The sequence below is a fragment of the Corvus cornix genome, chromosome 1A (genome assembly GCF_000738735.6).
Source record: "Corvus cornix cornix isolate S_Up_H32 chromosome 1A, ASM73873v5, whole genome shotgun sequence".
NCBI classification, from domain to species: domain Eukaryota; kingdom Metazoa; phylum Chordata; class Aves; order Passeriformes; family Corvidae; genus Corvus; species Corvus cornix.
Window position 1 is genome coordinate 29,060,299 of NC_047057.1, and position 17,074 is coordinate 29,077,372.

The following is a 17,074-nucleotide window of genomic DNA, read 5'->3' on the forward strand; positions in this document are numbered from 1 at the left end:
ACTCAGGCAAATGAAGATAAAAGTAATTAGATATTTTCTCCAAAGTCTTTATCAGACTTCTCATAGTATACTCAATAATATATTCCCTGTCAAGAGCACAAAACCTATCCATCAATGTTGTACACACGAGGCTTTTACCAAGGTAGTTGTCATCTTCTGGTTTCCCTGAGTAGCTGTGCTGTCGAATATCAATATTTGTTGCTCCTTTGGGAATATTTACTACAACATTGTAACCTGCAAATTAATTATATACAAAGATGGTCAAGTATTAGTAAACATGAAAATATATTTTAACTTCATTCACAAAACCCTACAGTGCACCAGACAACCAATGCTGAATGCCTTCACGTGTTATGAAGTGTTATGTTCTGTGTTCAGAAATGTGAATTCAATTCTTTACCACTGAGTTCAGTCGACTCAGAAAAATCCCTAGAGAGCAGAACTACTCTGGAAAGCAGTCAAGTATATCAAGAGGGACTCCGAAAACACTGTGACTGCTCAAAATTTAAACTTTTACAGAAATCTGGGGAAGTCACTTAACATGAAATATCTCCATTCTCTGTTTACACAATTGAGGTAGCTTTTCTCTTCACAAGAGTATTTCAAGACAGCATGCTAAGGAATGGGTCTAAATACCAAAATATTGCAGCGTTGCAGGCCATATGCATAGGTAGATATAGCTGTTAAACTAGCCATGCCTGATCCACCTTCTCCTGCTTAAAATATTGAGTGCACACCCTTCAAAATACAAATGCTTCACAAATGAGTCATCACTTCTTGTAATATCTCATAGTACTATTATGGTAGCCTTGCCACCAGGTAACAAAATAAGGTGCATCAAGATCTATTTTTTTAAAAAGTTACTCTGCACATAAACCTAGGTTAAAAAGTCCAAACCTGTTTCTCACAGAAGCTAATCATGAACTCAAAATGATACCTGCAGCTAAGAAAAACTTAGTATGGCAAACATTGGAAACATAATAAATACAAACATGTAATCTGAGCTAATAATAAAAATTCTGATAATTTTTCCACCTATTTCACTGTGTTTAACAATATTACTGTGACTTTAGTTGATGCACCTCTGGGGGTAAAAATTTCAACGCCAATACCCTTTTCATTTTGTACTGTGTTGACCGGGATAGAGTTAATTTTCTTCACAGCAGCTGGCATAGGGCTGTGTTTTGGATTTGTGCTGGAAAATGCTGACAATTCAGGGATGTTCTAGTTATTGCCAAGCAGAGCTTACACAGAGTCCAGTCCTTTTCTGCCTCTCACCCCACTCCACCAGCAAGGAGGCTGGAGGTGCACAAGGAGTTGTGAGGGGATACAGACAGACCTCAGCTGACCACAGGGATATCCCAGACCATATGGCATCATGCCGGGCACAAAAACTGGGGAAAAAAGGAAGAGGGGGTGTTCAGAGTAATGGCGTTTGTCTTCCCAATTCACTGTTATGCATGACAGAGCCCTGCTTTCCTGGCTGGACACCTGCCTGCCCATGGGAAGGGGAGAATCAATTCTTGCTTTGCTTTGTGTGTGGCGCTTTTGCTTTACCTATTAAACTGTCTTTATCTGAAACCATGAGTTTTCTCACTTTTATTGTTCCAGTTCTCTCTCCCATCCCACCGGGAGGCAGTAAGCGAGTGACTGGCTGTCTGGCTCCAGATGGGGTTAAGCCATGACAAATTTCATAATTCATTAACTTCCAAGTGCTTTTAATCTATTAAAACTATGCCATACATTTAAATGAAGATTTAATCTAATTACAGGTCCATCACATTTACCAGCTGGGGGCAGCACTGCAATTGCAAATTGACAAGCTGCATGCTCTGGATAAATACACGGTTTGGTCAATCTTTCAACATACTGGGAAGAAAACCAAAATACAGTTAAAAAAGCCCCTCATCTCACACACTGAAGACTTTGTGGTAAAAGAATGAAAGAAGAAAAAATATGGGAGGAAACTATAAACAAAGCTGCATGTTGTCAAGGATACAAGAAGAGAATAAATCACATACTAGGCCACTGAGAATGACCATCGTCCAGGAAATCCTCAGATACTCTAAATTGATGCAATAGTAATAGCCAACACAGTAATAATGTGCACACGATTAGATTACCATCTCTTAAAATGGAAGCCAAGTAAATTAGTATTTTGCTGTAATGAATTTTTGATTATTGCTTTACTACTGTTTACACAGTTACTGACAACATCATAATTGCATGAATATAAGCACACACCACAGGCTGCTATTGTCAATTTCAAATTCTGCCTTAGTAAAATGACTCATTTCGGTTTGAAAGGGAAACAAATGAAGTCAAAAGAAAAAGATCAAGTGCACATCAGCATACTTAGCTCATGATCCTAATTCAGAATTTTTTTGGAAAATAGTATTTCTTCAGACAATGCCTTCAGTCATTAGCCTAGGGATGTCTTAGACCTTCCATGGACACTGGAGTTTCAGTGTTCAGATAAGTACAATTTCTTGTTTGCATAGCTGTATTCCTATTTGAGCACACCTGAGTGATAATCCCACATGTTCAGCATACTGTTCCTTGGTATAACTCAGTATTATCTTTTATATGCTATAATTTCAATAATTTGAACATAATTTAAAGCATTCAAGTAACCATAAAACCAAATAATAACGCAAGGTTTTGCTCATCCCAAAACATGGGGGCTTTTTTCCCCTCCATCTTCAATATGAAGCAAGTAAGTCTGTGACAATAGAAAGCTGTCAAATAGCAGAGAGTGACAGTTTTGACCATATTTGCAAAATGGCAGTTTCACATAATTGTCACTGGACTTGTAACAAATATGTGTACGACAAAATTCATGTGCTATCTATAAGCACCTTCTTAGGATAGACACAAGAAAAAATACATGTATTTGTATGGGAAGGGTAGCTGTATAATTTAAGATTTTTGATAATTTTTGATGAGTGTGAGTCCACTGCCAGGGAAGAAGAAAATCCAATAGGGTACTTGGCATACTTTCCTCTTCAGCAGCAAACCCTTTATTCTATGAGGACCCTATTTGGCAGCTCTCCAGGTATTATTTTCACTTTGCCTGTGGTCTCTTTCAACCAGTGAAGCAGCACGAAGGAGCCTCTAGGCTGATATTAACCTGGAGACTTCTGTCCTTATGTTCTATGTTCTAACTACTTAACTGCACTGCTATGCACATACAAGAGTCTCTCCATACTTCACAGAAAAGACTACTTATAGAAGAACTATCAGTAGCTCTATTAGAGAAACTAAATCAAATAAATAGGAAATACCAGGGTTATCCAGAAGTTTCTCATTTACTACCTGTCAATGAGGAGGAAAAAACATAAATATTGTTACCCCTGTTCTCTGGAAGAAGGAGGCTCACATTTCACAGGCTGTAATTTTCACTCTAGGAGAAAAGGAACCCCATCAGCTGCTCACAACACAAACTTCTTGCTATCTCTTTACACAGCCAAAATGAGACATTGGAATGTGTCCTTCAGCTGCTAAGTTTCAGACCAGAGAACGCAAAGTAAAAAGCAGGAAGCATTCATCCTTTTAAAGTACTTTTACCCTCATCATTTCTTTTATCCATGTCTTTGGCTTTGACCTTTCAGCAGATTGATTTTTTTTTTTCACTTGAATGGGTTAGTATGTCATAGTGTTTGCCTCTGCATCCTTGAGAGGGAATATGACTGAAAATCAAAGGTATTTTTTGTTGATAGAGGCCCTAAAGAACATACACTGAAATCCCACTTCCTTAAATGTAAAGAATAATTTCTAAGCCATATTGAAGTGTGCATTAAGATTAAAAAAAAGGCAAAACAAACATACCATAATGAGCACTGTTGAAAGTACCCGCAAGTGTTTTACATGAAGAGTTATCACCACCACAGATTCCACATTTGTCTCTCCTTGCCTTTGAATTCAAAACATGATCACAGCCTGCTTGCTACAAAAAATAAAAATAATAAAAATAATAAAACCCTTTATCACTCAGCCCAATAGAAAACAACGAAAATAAGTAATGTAAGCTTCCCACTACCCCAAAATATTGTTGTTCACTGTATATATCTAGTCTTCCTTGGCAATTCATTAAATGCCTTTAATGGTTTTGGATTTTGCAATGTAAGGGCAAAACATAATGGTGCAATTCAAATACACTTAATATGTCAAGAGCTGTATAAGAATACATAACGGTACATAAAGATTTTGTATAAAAAATCAACATAGTGTATAAATTTAAATTCATGTTTACATTAAAATTCTAGGAATCCTAAAAGCAGTATGTATATGGCCATCAATTCATTTAAAGTCTGTCATTACTGAAAAGAAGCAAATGAATATATATAGACTATGCTGGTTAAACTAACATAAGAACAATTTTTGTTTATGTATCTTTACTTAAACTTCCGGGGTTTTTTTGAACTATGATAAACAGGACTAATCTCAGTCATTTCCTTTTTATTCAACAGTATAAAAATAAGCTATATTTTCTCCTCATCCTGAATTTACTCTGTTTCACTGCAATCAGCAAAACCTCAACAAAGCTTGATAAGAAAGTCTTGAATTGTTAAAATATAGTTCCTTGCTTCTCCCAACAAAATCTTGTGACAATGCCACAGCTGCTATTAAGCAAAGAGTGCTGAATTGACTCAAGGGTCAGTTCCTCCTGATTTTACAGTAAAATAGTAATTACATAATCTATCTACCCTTGGATTTTCTACTATTTTCTTCTTTGGTAGCAGAAATACAATGTTAGTAATCACACAGCATGCTTCTTTCCTCCCCTTATGCTAATTTTGGATCAGTTTCTCACTGCTCACTTGGACAATATTAACTTTCACCTATGAGGCTTAATGAGGAAAGACTGTGGGTCTTCACATTCAACTATATGGTCCTCACTTAATTGCTTCCATTTCCAGATCTTTAATTTGATAGGAAATAAAATTAGCTTAAGTGAACTTACAACACCATATTTTCAGTAATGTTTATTGGTATTAATATCTACTTTATCACCTGTTGAAATTGATTTTAATAATTAATAAGTTTAGATTTAAATACCCTGCATAAGCCTTGAACACAAAGGTCATTGGTTTCTGCTCCACAGGGAGTACCATCAGCAACTCTGTCCTTCAGCTGATAGTAGGAAGTTGTTCCAGAAACTCGGCAAAAAAGTTTACAGCGATCTTTCATAGAAACTGGAAAGAAAATCCAAGAGGTTTCTTGTCTGTTTTAGAACTTTATTTAAAGTAACATTTTCATTGCATTAATTGAAAATGCGTAATTACTTACTACCACTGTATTTTGGAAGCCAGCGAACAGCAGAGGTAAGACCATTGATATTAAAGTGTTTGCCATCAAATTCAGAGCACTGCTGCTCCCGAAAATCTTTTTTGCCTTTTGGACATGAATCAGTATTGCATGACCGAAATTTCATCCTGCGGCCAACACAGTACTTTCCTCCATTTCTTGGCCTAAAATAAAGGTAAATGTAAAACACACTCATTTTCTAAAATTCCTGCTTTCCATGAAAAGTGGCCCAAGCCACTGATCTAAAGAGGAAAACCTCACACAGCATTCTGTCAGCTGTTACTGACTTACACACACACTCAACTTCCACTGTGCATTCATTTATACCCAAAATAAACCCAATCCTTGTAAGATACTATTGCTGAGGTAGGTGGTAATCTTGCTACTGATGTTTATTAATGCATTATTATTTTTACTTCTCTTACAGCTATAACTATTTTGCCTGGGAAAAAGCATTATTAATTTTAATGCTTTTATCAATTTAGCTGAGATTGCAGTCCTATTTTTACACAAGCAGCACCCCCCTCAGTAATTTGAAATTATTATTTTACAGAGTGACAAAGAAAGAAGACAATTACGAGCTGGTACAGTCTTTTCTGTAGTCCTAATACTGGTTTCACTTTGTTTGGATCAAAAGAATAAAAAGGGAAAATTGTGGAAAATACCTCATTTACTGTAAAGTCTAAAATACATTTTAACAGTTATAAACCCTTACACAAAGTAATTCAGTATTAGTATGTTTTGGGGGAAGAAAAAAAGAATAAATCAACAGCATATTGATACTATCAATTACTACAGACTGAAAGAGGCATTATCTAATGGCAATCTAGTCTACTGCCCCTTACATCAGAGAAAATAAAATAACCTGGGGCCATTTGATTGAAGTTTATTTATCCTACTGATAATATCAAGCTGACATGACTTCCTAGAAAAACTCTGAAATTACTCAGGCACCAGCCATGGTTCTGCTTCTGGACAAATTAAGGGTAAAGTTCTCCTTGACTTTTACTACAGAGAACAAAACCCACATGGAATTATTCATTCAATGTAATTTTCTAGTTACAAAGGTAAGTTGTAAATGACTCTGTAATAACCAGTGCTCCTTGTGGGACGTTACTGGTGGCGATGTTGTGGAAAAGCCTTAAATCAAAGCAAATCAAGTGTTTCACTGAAGAGATTAGTAGGAAAGACACATATTTATTTTTGCAGTTCTTACTTCAAAGAAAGCATCTAATGTTTCAAGAAGCCTCAACAGTTAGAGTAAACCTAGAAAAAAAGACCCTGCCAAAAGAAGTTTTTAGAAACATCTATAAGAATGGATCATACTGTTGAAAGACATGAGTAATATGAAAGTCTTCTGCATATTAGAGTCTGTAGACTAATCTCTTCCCAAACATGGCTGAAACAAGCATTTTTTACTGGTGCTTCACACTGATTTGCACAGCCCACAATACCTCCATTTTATTTTGAGCCAATCCATAATTTCTTAATATCTTCATTATGCACTAATTTAAAACACAATAAAAAACATACTCTGGTCGATTACACAGCCTGGTGGTGCTCTTGATTCCACCTCCACAAGTTCTTGAACACGAGCTATAAGGTCCCCATGGGCCCCACTCTCCATCTACAGGACGCAGCTCCATTTCTCTGCTCACGCAAATTCCATGGCGGCAGTGCTGCACAGTTGACAAACAAAATAAAATCTATAATTGAAGTAAAAGGTTACTGTATATTTTAGGCATAAAAATAACAAGATTTAAGAGCTCACTATTCTTATCTGGATCTGGATATTTTCTAAAATGTTCAATTTCCTTTAAGGTAACTTACCCAATTTCCTTTAAGGTAACTTAAAAGTAGTCATGTTTTTAAAAATGCTGTCTAGAGTTCTTTGATCACTAGGAAATCTATGCTGAATATATGGATGCTGAATATATATTTATCTTGTCACCTTATTCAAATATCTCTAAAATATCTTGAATTCCTGATAACATTTTCATGCATAAAGTTCAAAACTAGATTTACAACTGTCCTTTATGTACAAGATTTTTGGTTTAATTTGGAATTCATGCTGATACAAAAAGTGAAAAGTTATAACAAACCACCAAGAAAATCAGGGTGTTTTGAACATCTCAAAAGCTAACTATTTAGTGGGATTGTTTGGGCAAAGCAGACAAGCATTTAAGACTTTGATTATGTAAAGCAAGATGATGCTATAGATTCATTCTTGAACTCAGACTTTTACACTTATAACAAAAGGTGTAAAATATTTTATTTATATTTTACAAATTTTTATTTACAACTTACTTTACAAAGCTACTACGACTAAAATGGAATGAATAGTTAAATTTTAAAAACTAACAGGTAAAGAAATAATAATTCTTAGAGCAAGGTACTACATTGCAATGTCTTTTCTATTACTTTAGAGCTTATTCTTGGTGACGAACTACCTATTTCCAGTAGAAATTTACATAAAGGAGGAATTTTCATTTCATCTGCTGGGATTTACATTATTAAGAAGACAAAGATTGCAAGACTGTTTTGTTGTAGCCATGTCCACTATGAGACTTCACCACACTATAACAGTAAACTATTATTATTTATAGAAAGCTATTCTCTTTTTTTCCCCAGAAGCATCCATCTCTTGCTTCTAAGTATTTACTATCCCTGTTCCTGACTGTAAATATGTATCCACTTTAGTGGTTATTCAAGAAGTACACGACTAAGAAGTCTAAATGAGAATCTTATGATTGGTGTATGTGTGACTGTTCCCAAAAAAATCCGCAGAAATTGCCAGCACTAATCCTACTGATGACTTATGGCAGTTGGAATTCTAATTCACTTATATCCTTTAGAAAATCCCAAGCAGTGTATTTGATCACAACACAGTGCAATAGTTTACATACTGAAATAGAATATTTAAAAGATACTATAATTTCAAAACTATATATCTTGCTGACTTCTATGTGGATAACCTGTCAACTTTGTCCTTGACTTCAAACACCTTCTGAGGCATCAAAGACTGCCCTCATCTGGAGACAAGACAGTGGCCAGGTCTGAATACATGGGGTCAGTGCTCACACATAATAGAGAGAATTCTTCATTTGAGATGCCTATTTGCAGACTCAGGATTAGACTGTCCATGAATTAGGTTTGTTGTCAGGAGGGATTCTCCTAGTCATATTGACAGGGAGTGGCTAGTTCCATCTTTACCTGTAGTAAATACAGTATATGGATCAGTCACTAGAGCAGGTAATAGCAACTCAACAGTTTATTTATCAAAATCCTTCTAGACTTTAAGGTAATTGGAGCCTGTTTTGTCTTGCAGAGAGGCAAAGCCTAAGCTTCAGAAATAACAAAGTCTCTGGCACATAATAAAATTTAAGAACCTCTGATACACAAAAGATAAAATAATTCAAATATTACACCCCTTTTTTTACAATTAATTTAAATGTTACATAGAATTTCTCAAAAGTTATTACAAATTTATTGTAGGAACTATAAAGTAACATAAATTTTGCTGAGCACACAAAAATTGTGTACAGTCTTTCTGAGTATAGCTGACTGGCACAAAACTCAAATCTTGTTCAGTGGTTTTATCACTGCCTAAAACAACTCCTAGATGCAATTTTTTCCTAATTAGTATATGCTTTTGTTACATTGATACTTATGTTCACATGATATTAACCATTTTGTTCTCAAAATAGGAATTTATCACAGAATCAGATTATCTTCTCAGGCTTCTGCCTGAGTTCCTAATCCAACTTGATGATAAAATTGCCTTCCTGCATAATTCCTTGCCACACCAACTCTTGCATACAGGCAAGAGTGCATATCTTTTAAGCTCTGAATGCCTGAATATGATAATTCCAGGTGATTCTCAAACCCAAACCAAACACAGAACAAAAGCTAGATCTTGGCACATAACTGTGTAAGTGATTCAACCAATTGGTGAGATCAACACTTACTTGACACCAAGACTAATGCTTTAACTTAAAATCAAAAAGCCACCATTATTTCACTTCATACGAATTCTCACTGGAGTGCTTACTGTTAGTTTGTATTACTTTTTTTCAAGATGACCTAAGGGTACCTTTACATCCAAACCTTCTAGTACCTAACATCAAATCTCTAGCAAACAAAGGCAGGCTTTCTACATAGTCCAGCCATAAGCTAAATGACGAACATTAAGAACTTGCCTTTCCAAGGCTGTCCTTAGCATCTTAGGAAATAATTTTTTACACTATAGGCTGAAGAGTCTAAATCCCCCTCCACAAAATGAATACTGAATTCTAATATAGGACAGTGACCTAGCATTCAGGTTCTTCTTTCATCTAGAAAAACATTTACAGTAACTTGATGGGAGATTTCAAGAAAAGAGTTGTAAAATGAAATTTTATACCCACAACAGTATTATTTTGATCCATAAAAATGCAAAGCATATGCTCACATCTGGGATTTTAATAGCTTATTCAACAAACTTGTCTCAGCTATTATTCTGCTGCATTCCTACAGAAGCAACATGATGAAGTCACGGTAGAAAACTCCAGCACCAGACATGTTCCAGATGTTTCTCTGAGTTTGCTTGAATCATTGCTTCACTGAGAATGCTATGATATACAGAGCTTTCATAAACTTAAATATAATTGCTTACAATTTTTTCCTATATTTTTAATGGTAAATATAGTGTATACATCATGTAAAGTGGGTATCACACATAATTCCAAACACAGATTGCAGCAAGTGGCAAGGCTGCTCTAGTCAAGATCAACAGTTGGTTTTCTGTCAAAAAACCTAGAAATTCTGACCCAAATCCACATCAAATTACTGTATCTTCAGAGATGAGAGGGAGGGTTAATGGTTCAAATTTGGAATCAATAAACCCATGGGTACCCAAATTTGTTTTTATTAATAATCTCCTTATAATGAGCACTTTGAGTCTTACCTACGGGTTAACCTATGACTTGCTGAATTGATTTTGAGTGCTTCCAACTTATCTCTTACTGAACTTGCTAAATTTCCAGGAAAGCAACCTTGAAATAAATTATTAAAGCATTACTTGCCAGGCTATGCTCGATTTTGACTGAATCAAAGAGAGTGGTAGAGGCATGCAGAACAGGACTAGAGCTCCTCTGAAATCAAGCACATCCCAGACAGCCTGGAAAAGGACTCCAAATTCACTCTTATTGCCTATATGATCCAGAGATACACATGGCTTTTGAAGACCTTGAGTCAAAGACTGACACACTGATGCTCAGTGTCTGAGGACATAATTTCATGCATTGGAGCCCCATGTAGCCCTGCAGAAAAAGAGATGAACAGCTTTTCCTGAGCCTGTTCCCAGACACCAACATGTTTTCACAGATATTACTGGTAGCTGCTGGTGCTTCTAAAAGGAAACAAGATGACTGAACACTTCAGTATGAGGAGAAAATGAGAAGGGCAAAGTGTTGCAAAAGTGGACACGATGGTCTGTATTTTGCTTGTCAAATATCAATTTTATTGTTCTGAACTTTTTTTGCATTATAAAATAAAATCCAAACAGAGCTCTAAGAATGACTGTGAATAGCACAGGAAGAGAAATTTCTAGTGGATTGACTGCAGAAAAGGAAAATAGGTGTAGCTGGAATCACAAAACATAAAAACACTAAAAAGTGCTGCAGCACAAGATTCACTGTAACATATCTGGCCTGTAGCTTAAGGATGAGCATGAAGAGTCTCAAAGCAGATTCCAATCATGGAGAACTGGGAAAGGAATATGAATCTTAGAAGTTACACAGATTCAGCACATGACCCCAATGAGCAGGGAGCAAAGATAAGAACACCCAGTCCGATGAATGTCAAATCCCTGTCCTTGCTGGCTGTAGCTATGTCTACAGAGTTCCCCTTCATTCCCTTGAAAGAACGTACTGCTGCAGGCCTCTCTTCTGCCTACTCCAAATGAAGGCAAGGAAACCTTCTGTACATCAAACTATATGTGCTCCCTGACTTCCTCCTATAAAATACATAATCCAGAAAGTGCATTTCTCGAGGAACCAAGATGAGAAGTGGGACCCTAAGGCATATAAAAGGAGCAAAACCAGAGCAGTTAATAAAACGAGCATACAAGGTAAAAGAAATGGATCTTGGAAAGACATCTAACTGAAGGTGTCACCATAGCATCTCAGGTCTTTATCTCTGTAGCATGGATTCTCAGATGAGTCTACATTTATTACTCAAATGACATTACCTACAAAACACACACTATTTGAATTTTTTCAATGTTTCAACTTTTTCTTGCAAAAAGTCTGCATACTTTAACTCTCCCTTGAACCTTCTAATTTTTCTGAAATTATAGCTCATAGAAAAATATTTCACAGAAATTCCAGTTTAGAGAAAAAAATTATGGTTTGAGCCCATACTTTACACTGTTCTTACAGTTCAAAAGATCTGCTTCTGCTTTCCAGATGGTGAACATATTCCCTTATCACCCAACTGATAAAATCCACCTGATTTTTTTACACTTACTTTACATATATACACATAAAATGATTTATTCTTTCAGATTCAGCATCTTCATGTACTACATTCATGAGGTAGTCAAGCTTTGCAATAATAGTAATCAATAAATGGGTAGTTACGTACAACTGAAGAATAGCAAACATACTTCACAATTAGGCAGGCACTTTTACTGTCCAAAGCAATTCTTTGCTGATCTGCATCCCCATTCTCAGTCGTCCCAGTAACCCTGCCTTTTATGCCAAAAGGACTAGGATGAAATCTTAATTTACTTGATAGCTATTCTAGAGATTTTTAGATGCTAGCTCAATATACTTTACATATCTACAGTGAATAGAATTGATTAACATGTCTCTAAAACACAAACAGATACATGCTTTCCAATCCAACTGTTACTTGTATCATGTGAATTCCTTCTTGCTGTTAGAGAGATTTTTCCAAACTACTGGGACGTTTGGTTTTTTTCAATGTTTAAGTAGCAAACTGCCATCATGCAGAACACTGGGATATCCCCAGGACGTGGAAAAGTTTGGGTCAGAATCATACAGCTACCTCCTACCTCTCCATTCCAATGCTCAAGAAATCCACAGAATACAGGCATATTTCTATATTCCACAAGAATCCAGGAAGGATCAGAGTGCAACCCTTTGAAGTGCCTCAAAAAATAATTATAAACCACTCACACTTTATTGGGTATGTTTGCTGTTATTTTCATAGCAATAAAGACTTGTTCTGAGAATGCCGCTCCTAGCAGATAGGTGGTGTCAAAAACTTTTCTTCTTTGGAGGTGGGTTTTTTTTGACTCAGATGTGCTTCACTAACTCCAACTGTCAGAGCAGTCCATAGAGCAAGATCCACTAATTGACATTTGAAATCTGAGCTTAAAAAATTGATACTAAAATAACAAATGCTTTAAATGGATATTTTCTGTATCCATCACAGCAATAATGTCGCAAATGCCAAATAACATTGATTTAGCATGCTGGCAAATATTAATTACAAGTAATAGCCACCATGTCTTATGCCCATTAACATCAGCACCAACTTGCAGTCTGAGCTTGAGAAAAGCTGCCCCTTAGTCAGGAACAGATGACAATTTGTCAGATTAATTAATTGCTCTTCTTCCTTACATCTTTCAGAGGTAATGACTGTAATTAGCTCTTTATTTCCTAGAGAAAAATGCTTCCACTGCACTAATTACATAAAATAGGTTTTTTGTATTCTTCTATAAAAGAAATCCTCTGATGCTGGCAAATTAGAGTCAATTTAACTGAAGATTACACATGATGTTTGCATAAAAGATGAACTTCCTTTCTGATGAGTGACTGAAAAATGGGTTAAACATTTCAACACCAATGGCATGCATAGGCTATAATCAAGCAAAACTTCCACTGCAGCCTTCAAGTCACTTTTTCTAATCTTGCAAGACAGAAAGAAGCCATTTGAGACAGTTTACCCCCTACATTTGTTATCCATTAAGACGCTATTTCAAATTCCTCACTAATATTGTCGTACTAAACACAGAATCTGTTAAGATTAAACGTTATTGGGGGAAATTTAGAAATAACTGAGTAAAACATAGCAGCCTATTATACAAAGAAATTAAACTAGAGTTTTTATCATCTTTGAACATATAAAATTATAAAAAAAATTAACATTTCTCCCACAGCCCTGAAGCTGCCAAAGCACACTACTATATAAAAGCAGCTCAATGTAACAAACCACCCATACTTAAGAGAATCACTGTCATACCTGAGCATGTAAGAAATCTCAAATATTTATTCTCACAATACCCTGACAAGAAGAAAACACTTCTGTTTGCTGGTAGTGCAGTAAGACACGAAGAAGCCAAATACTAGACCAGTAAAGAACTTACACACCTAATTTCTGGTCACTGTCCAAACTACATACAAATCTAAAACTAAAAGCCTCAAATCTTCACTGGAAACTCGATACAACTAGCCTGCACCACTATATCTGTTTCTATCAAGGTTCTGTAAATGCCTTGACTATACCTACTAATTAGATATTCATGACCCTTATGGACAGCCCAAGAAAGTCATATTGTCCAAGTTTACAGATTAGGATCTGCATTCAAAGACTTGCAAATGAGGAAGCAGTGAGTGGCACCCTCATCACCCAAACAGTCTTTACTAAATAAACCAATGAGCAACACAACTTCCACTTCTTTTTTTTTAATCTGTCAAAGCATTCAATCCATACTTCAAGCAGCCAGGTAGTCTTACACATTAGGGTATAAGTGAGAAGAGAGCTCCTGTTTTTAGCACTGAACAGATCCAAGTACCCTGAATTATGTTACAATAGGCAAGAGAGAAAATGAACACAAGCTATGTGTGGTTAAGGCACTTCCTGGAGTGAGTGAAGAGGTATTGACACACATAGTCTTGTTTTCTCTGAAACAGATACAATGCAGATACAAATAACTACTGAGACCAGATGCTAATCCAAAAACTCTTCTCTTTCCAAAAAGGCACACACCTGTACCTAAGTGACTCATACTTAATTTGTTCTGGTTCAATAAGCAGCCTCAACAAGACAAACTGGCAGAAACACACTTTAGAGATGTCATATTTCAGATAATCCAACTTTGGACACTACCAATCAGGAAAAAAACAACTTATTACACATGATCTGAACATTTCAAACAGAAGGAAAGATGTCAACTTTCCCCTGACTTCTTTCACCTATTTTCAACCAGTGCGGTATCTGTAAACTTTAATAATTACTCTGAACAGACAAACTGTGGGTTTTTATGTCCCAAGATTACAGAACTAAGAGAAACTGCAGGTCAAGTCACACAATCAGTATTCTACAGGTGCAGTATTGCCACACAGCAAGCATTGATCTTTCGTACCTACATCCAAAACTGCAAGTACTGAGAAATAGAACAAGGCTTACCATTCCTACACCACAAACTGTTCCATCAGCCAAAGGCATGTGCTGAGTACGACAGCCCTTGTGAACACCTTCTGTACTTGTGCACCATAAGCGTTTGCACTGTTTCTAAAAAGAAAACCAGATTACTTTTGTTGCATCTGCAATACCATTTTAGACATTATTTGTGATATTTGTATTTTCCCACACTGTGCAGGGCTTAGTGTTTGCTATTGTACTACTATTTTTCATAGATAAAACCCACAAAACCGAAATAGATTTTGCTTAAGGCCAAGCAGGAATGTGGACTATCTGAAACTGATCCCATCAGATTAATAGATAACTTCATTTTCTATTTCAGTAGAAAATTTAATATAAAAATATGTAAGAGGTTACGTTAATACTATGCAGCACAGTTTCCATATAATCCCTCAGAAAAAGACTCTTAAGTGAATTTAACAAGAATTAAATGCACTGACTAGAAAATTAAGCAGAAAACCTAATTTTCAAATTGCTAAAAGACTCTTAACAGACAACCCTTATGGATTACAAAATTTACAAGGCAGTCTTCAGTAACACTATCTTCAGGTCTTTGAAGCCCCCTTTACTTTTCCTTTAATGTTCTCATAAAGCCTGACTCTTCCAAAACAACATTTTACCTCACCAAAAAGCTCCACTTAATTCAGTCTGAATCTGAGCTTAAATGCTCTTCCTGTCCAAAAAGACATACAATACCGGTGGAGGAATTTCACAAGTTGGTCCAAAATCTAACTCTACATGACATCCTGACAGCAACAAATAAAGTCATAATGTTGTATTTGTGTTTATATTGCAATGGCCACATTAAGTTTTCAAAACACAACTTAAGTTTCAATATTAATCTAGTCAAGCTTTCTTTCCGTATCTCAGTTTTGTAGACAAAATATACACTCTGTCAGTCATGAAAATATTTTTTGACTCTGACAAAGTAGAGGGAATCTACATATTGGAACAAACATTCAGCAAAAATGTTTGAGATAGTTTATTTATTTTTAAATTTTAAGTTACTAAAAAGTATTTAAAAAAGCAGAGAAGCAAGACCTGCTAATGTGAGACTGCTAATGACCTACAATGCGAAAACATTTGCAAGAAGTGTTGAAATAAATCCCTTTCAGTTGTTGCAGCAAACCTTAACTTATGCAGCTTTAGATATTTTAAAGGAATTATCACATTCAGAGATACAGAAATCAAAATGAATGCATCCTACTTTTTATTGCTATACATTTCTCACATGCGCCATTGCAATGCTGTCTACTGAACTCTTCCCCTTCAAAAGAATATAACCTGAAATTTTACTTATTTCAGGATAAAATTATTCCCAAACCAGTATTTTTCAGTTATTTTTTAGTATAGATTAAGCACAACTTTGGTTTTCACTCACCAGGTAAGGGCATACTTGTGACCCAATACCAAACGTAAGCTCACACTGCTTGTTGACATCATACACTGACCCAGGCAGCTGAGAGGAAAGATCGTACGTTCCTCCACTAGGTTTGTCTAGGAGGCATTCACCATAACCAGTACTGTTGTAAAACAGGAACAAAATGTGAATAAATCACTCTTACTTCATTGGGAACCTTCTCACTACTCACACAACATTCACAAGCATATCCCACTGGAGTTACGGGTTTGCATGACTACTTGCCTAAATAATGACTTTAATTGAAATTAATGAATAATGAAATGAACCAGGTCACTTGATTTTCCTTTTTTTTAATTTTGCATTTAGATCCACAAAACAAAGTTAAGTGGGGTTTTCTCTTAATTTTTAAAAAAAGGAAAATAAAAGGTACTGCCTGAATTATACCCATCACTTATTTTTTACACAAAAACATTAGAAAATAAACGGTGCATATTCTAACTTACTAAAATAATACTAAATGTATTTTCAGTAAACAATAAACACTACATTTAAAAAAAAATAAAAATCTTCTAAGCTTTGCATGTTCAGTGCAACTTTTATGAAATCATAAATCACCGAAGAAGTTAAATACATGTATTTTTGTGGAGGACTGAGGCCCTGCAAGTATGTGCTTACACCAAAGAACAACACAAAAACTATATAAAAAGCGATACCTTTAAAATACTTGTCAGAAATAAATGAAATTGGGAAGGAAAAAACAAAACAAACAAACCAAAAAAACCCCACTCTGAACCATAGCATTATATTGACACTCACTCAAGAAATTCAGTGATATATTTTTGACTGCATTTTGACCAGGTCCATGGACTTGTATGATAATTTAAAGTTGGAGCCATCACATGATATTGGTGTTTAATTCCAGATTCTTTACACTTAAAACTATCATCATGAGGCACATTAAACCTAAAAAGC

At 35.6% G+C, this 17,074-nt stretch overlaps 1 protein-coding gene across 8 annotated transcripts in view; it reads right to left on the reverse strand.

The window, feature by feature from the left end:
- Nucleotides 1-17,074, reverse strand: part of ADAMTS20 (ADAM metallopeptidase with thrombospondin type 1 motif 20) — an 89,004-nt gene that overhangs the window by 41,575 nt on the left and 30,355 nt on the right. For 7 of the 8 annotated variants that reach the window (XR_005604495.1, XM_039571117.1, XM_039571120.1 and 4 more), the window contains 8 exons: nt 16,919-17,065; nt 16,121-16,262; nt 14,725-14,829; nt 6,841-6,986; nt 5,290-5,471; nt 5,059-5,195; nt 3,829-3,946; nt 139-234 (listed from right to left, as the gene is read on the reverse strand). Coding sequence is in view for 7 of the 8 variants with exons in the window: in XM_039571117.1 (XP_039427051.1) it covers nt 139-234; nt 3,829-3,946; nt 5,059-5,195; nt 5,290-5,471; nt 6,841-6,986; nt 14,725-14,829; nt 16,121-16,262; nt 16,919-17,065 (1,073 nt within the window). In the remaining variant the exon portion in view is untranslated. The remainder of the gene's footprint in view (nt 1-138; nt 235-3,828; nt 3,947-5,058; nt 5,196-5,289; nt 5,472-6,840; nt 6,987-14,724; nt 14,830-16,120; nt 16,263-16,918; nt 17,066-17,074) is intronic. The other variant, XM_039571119.1, reaches the window with a different exon arrangement.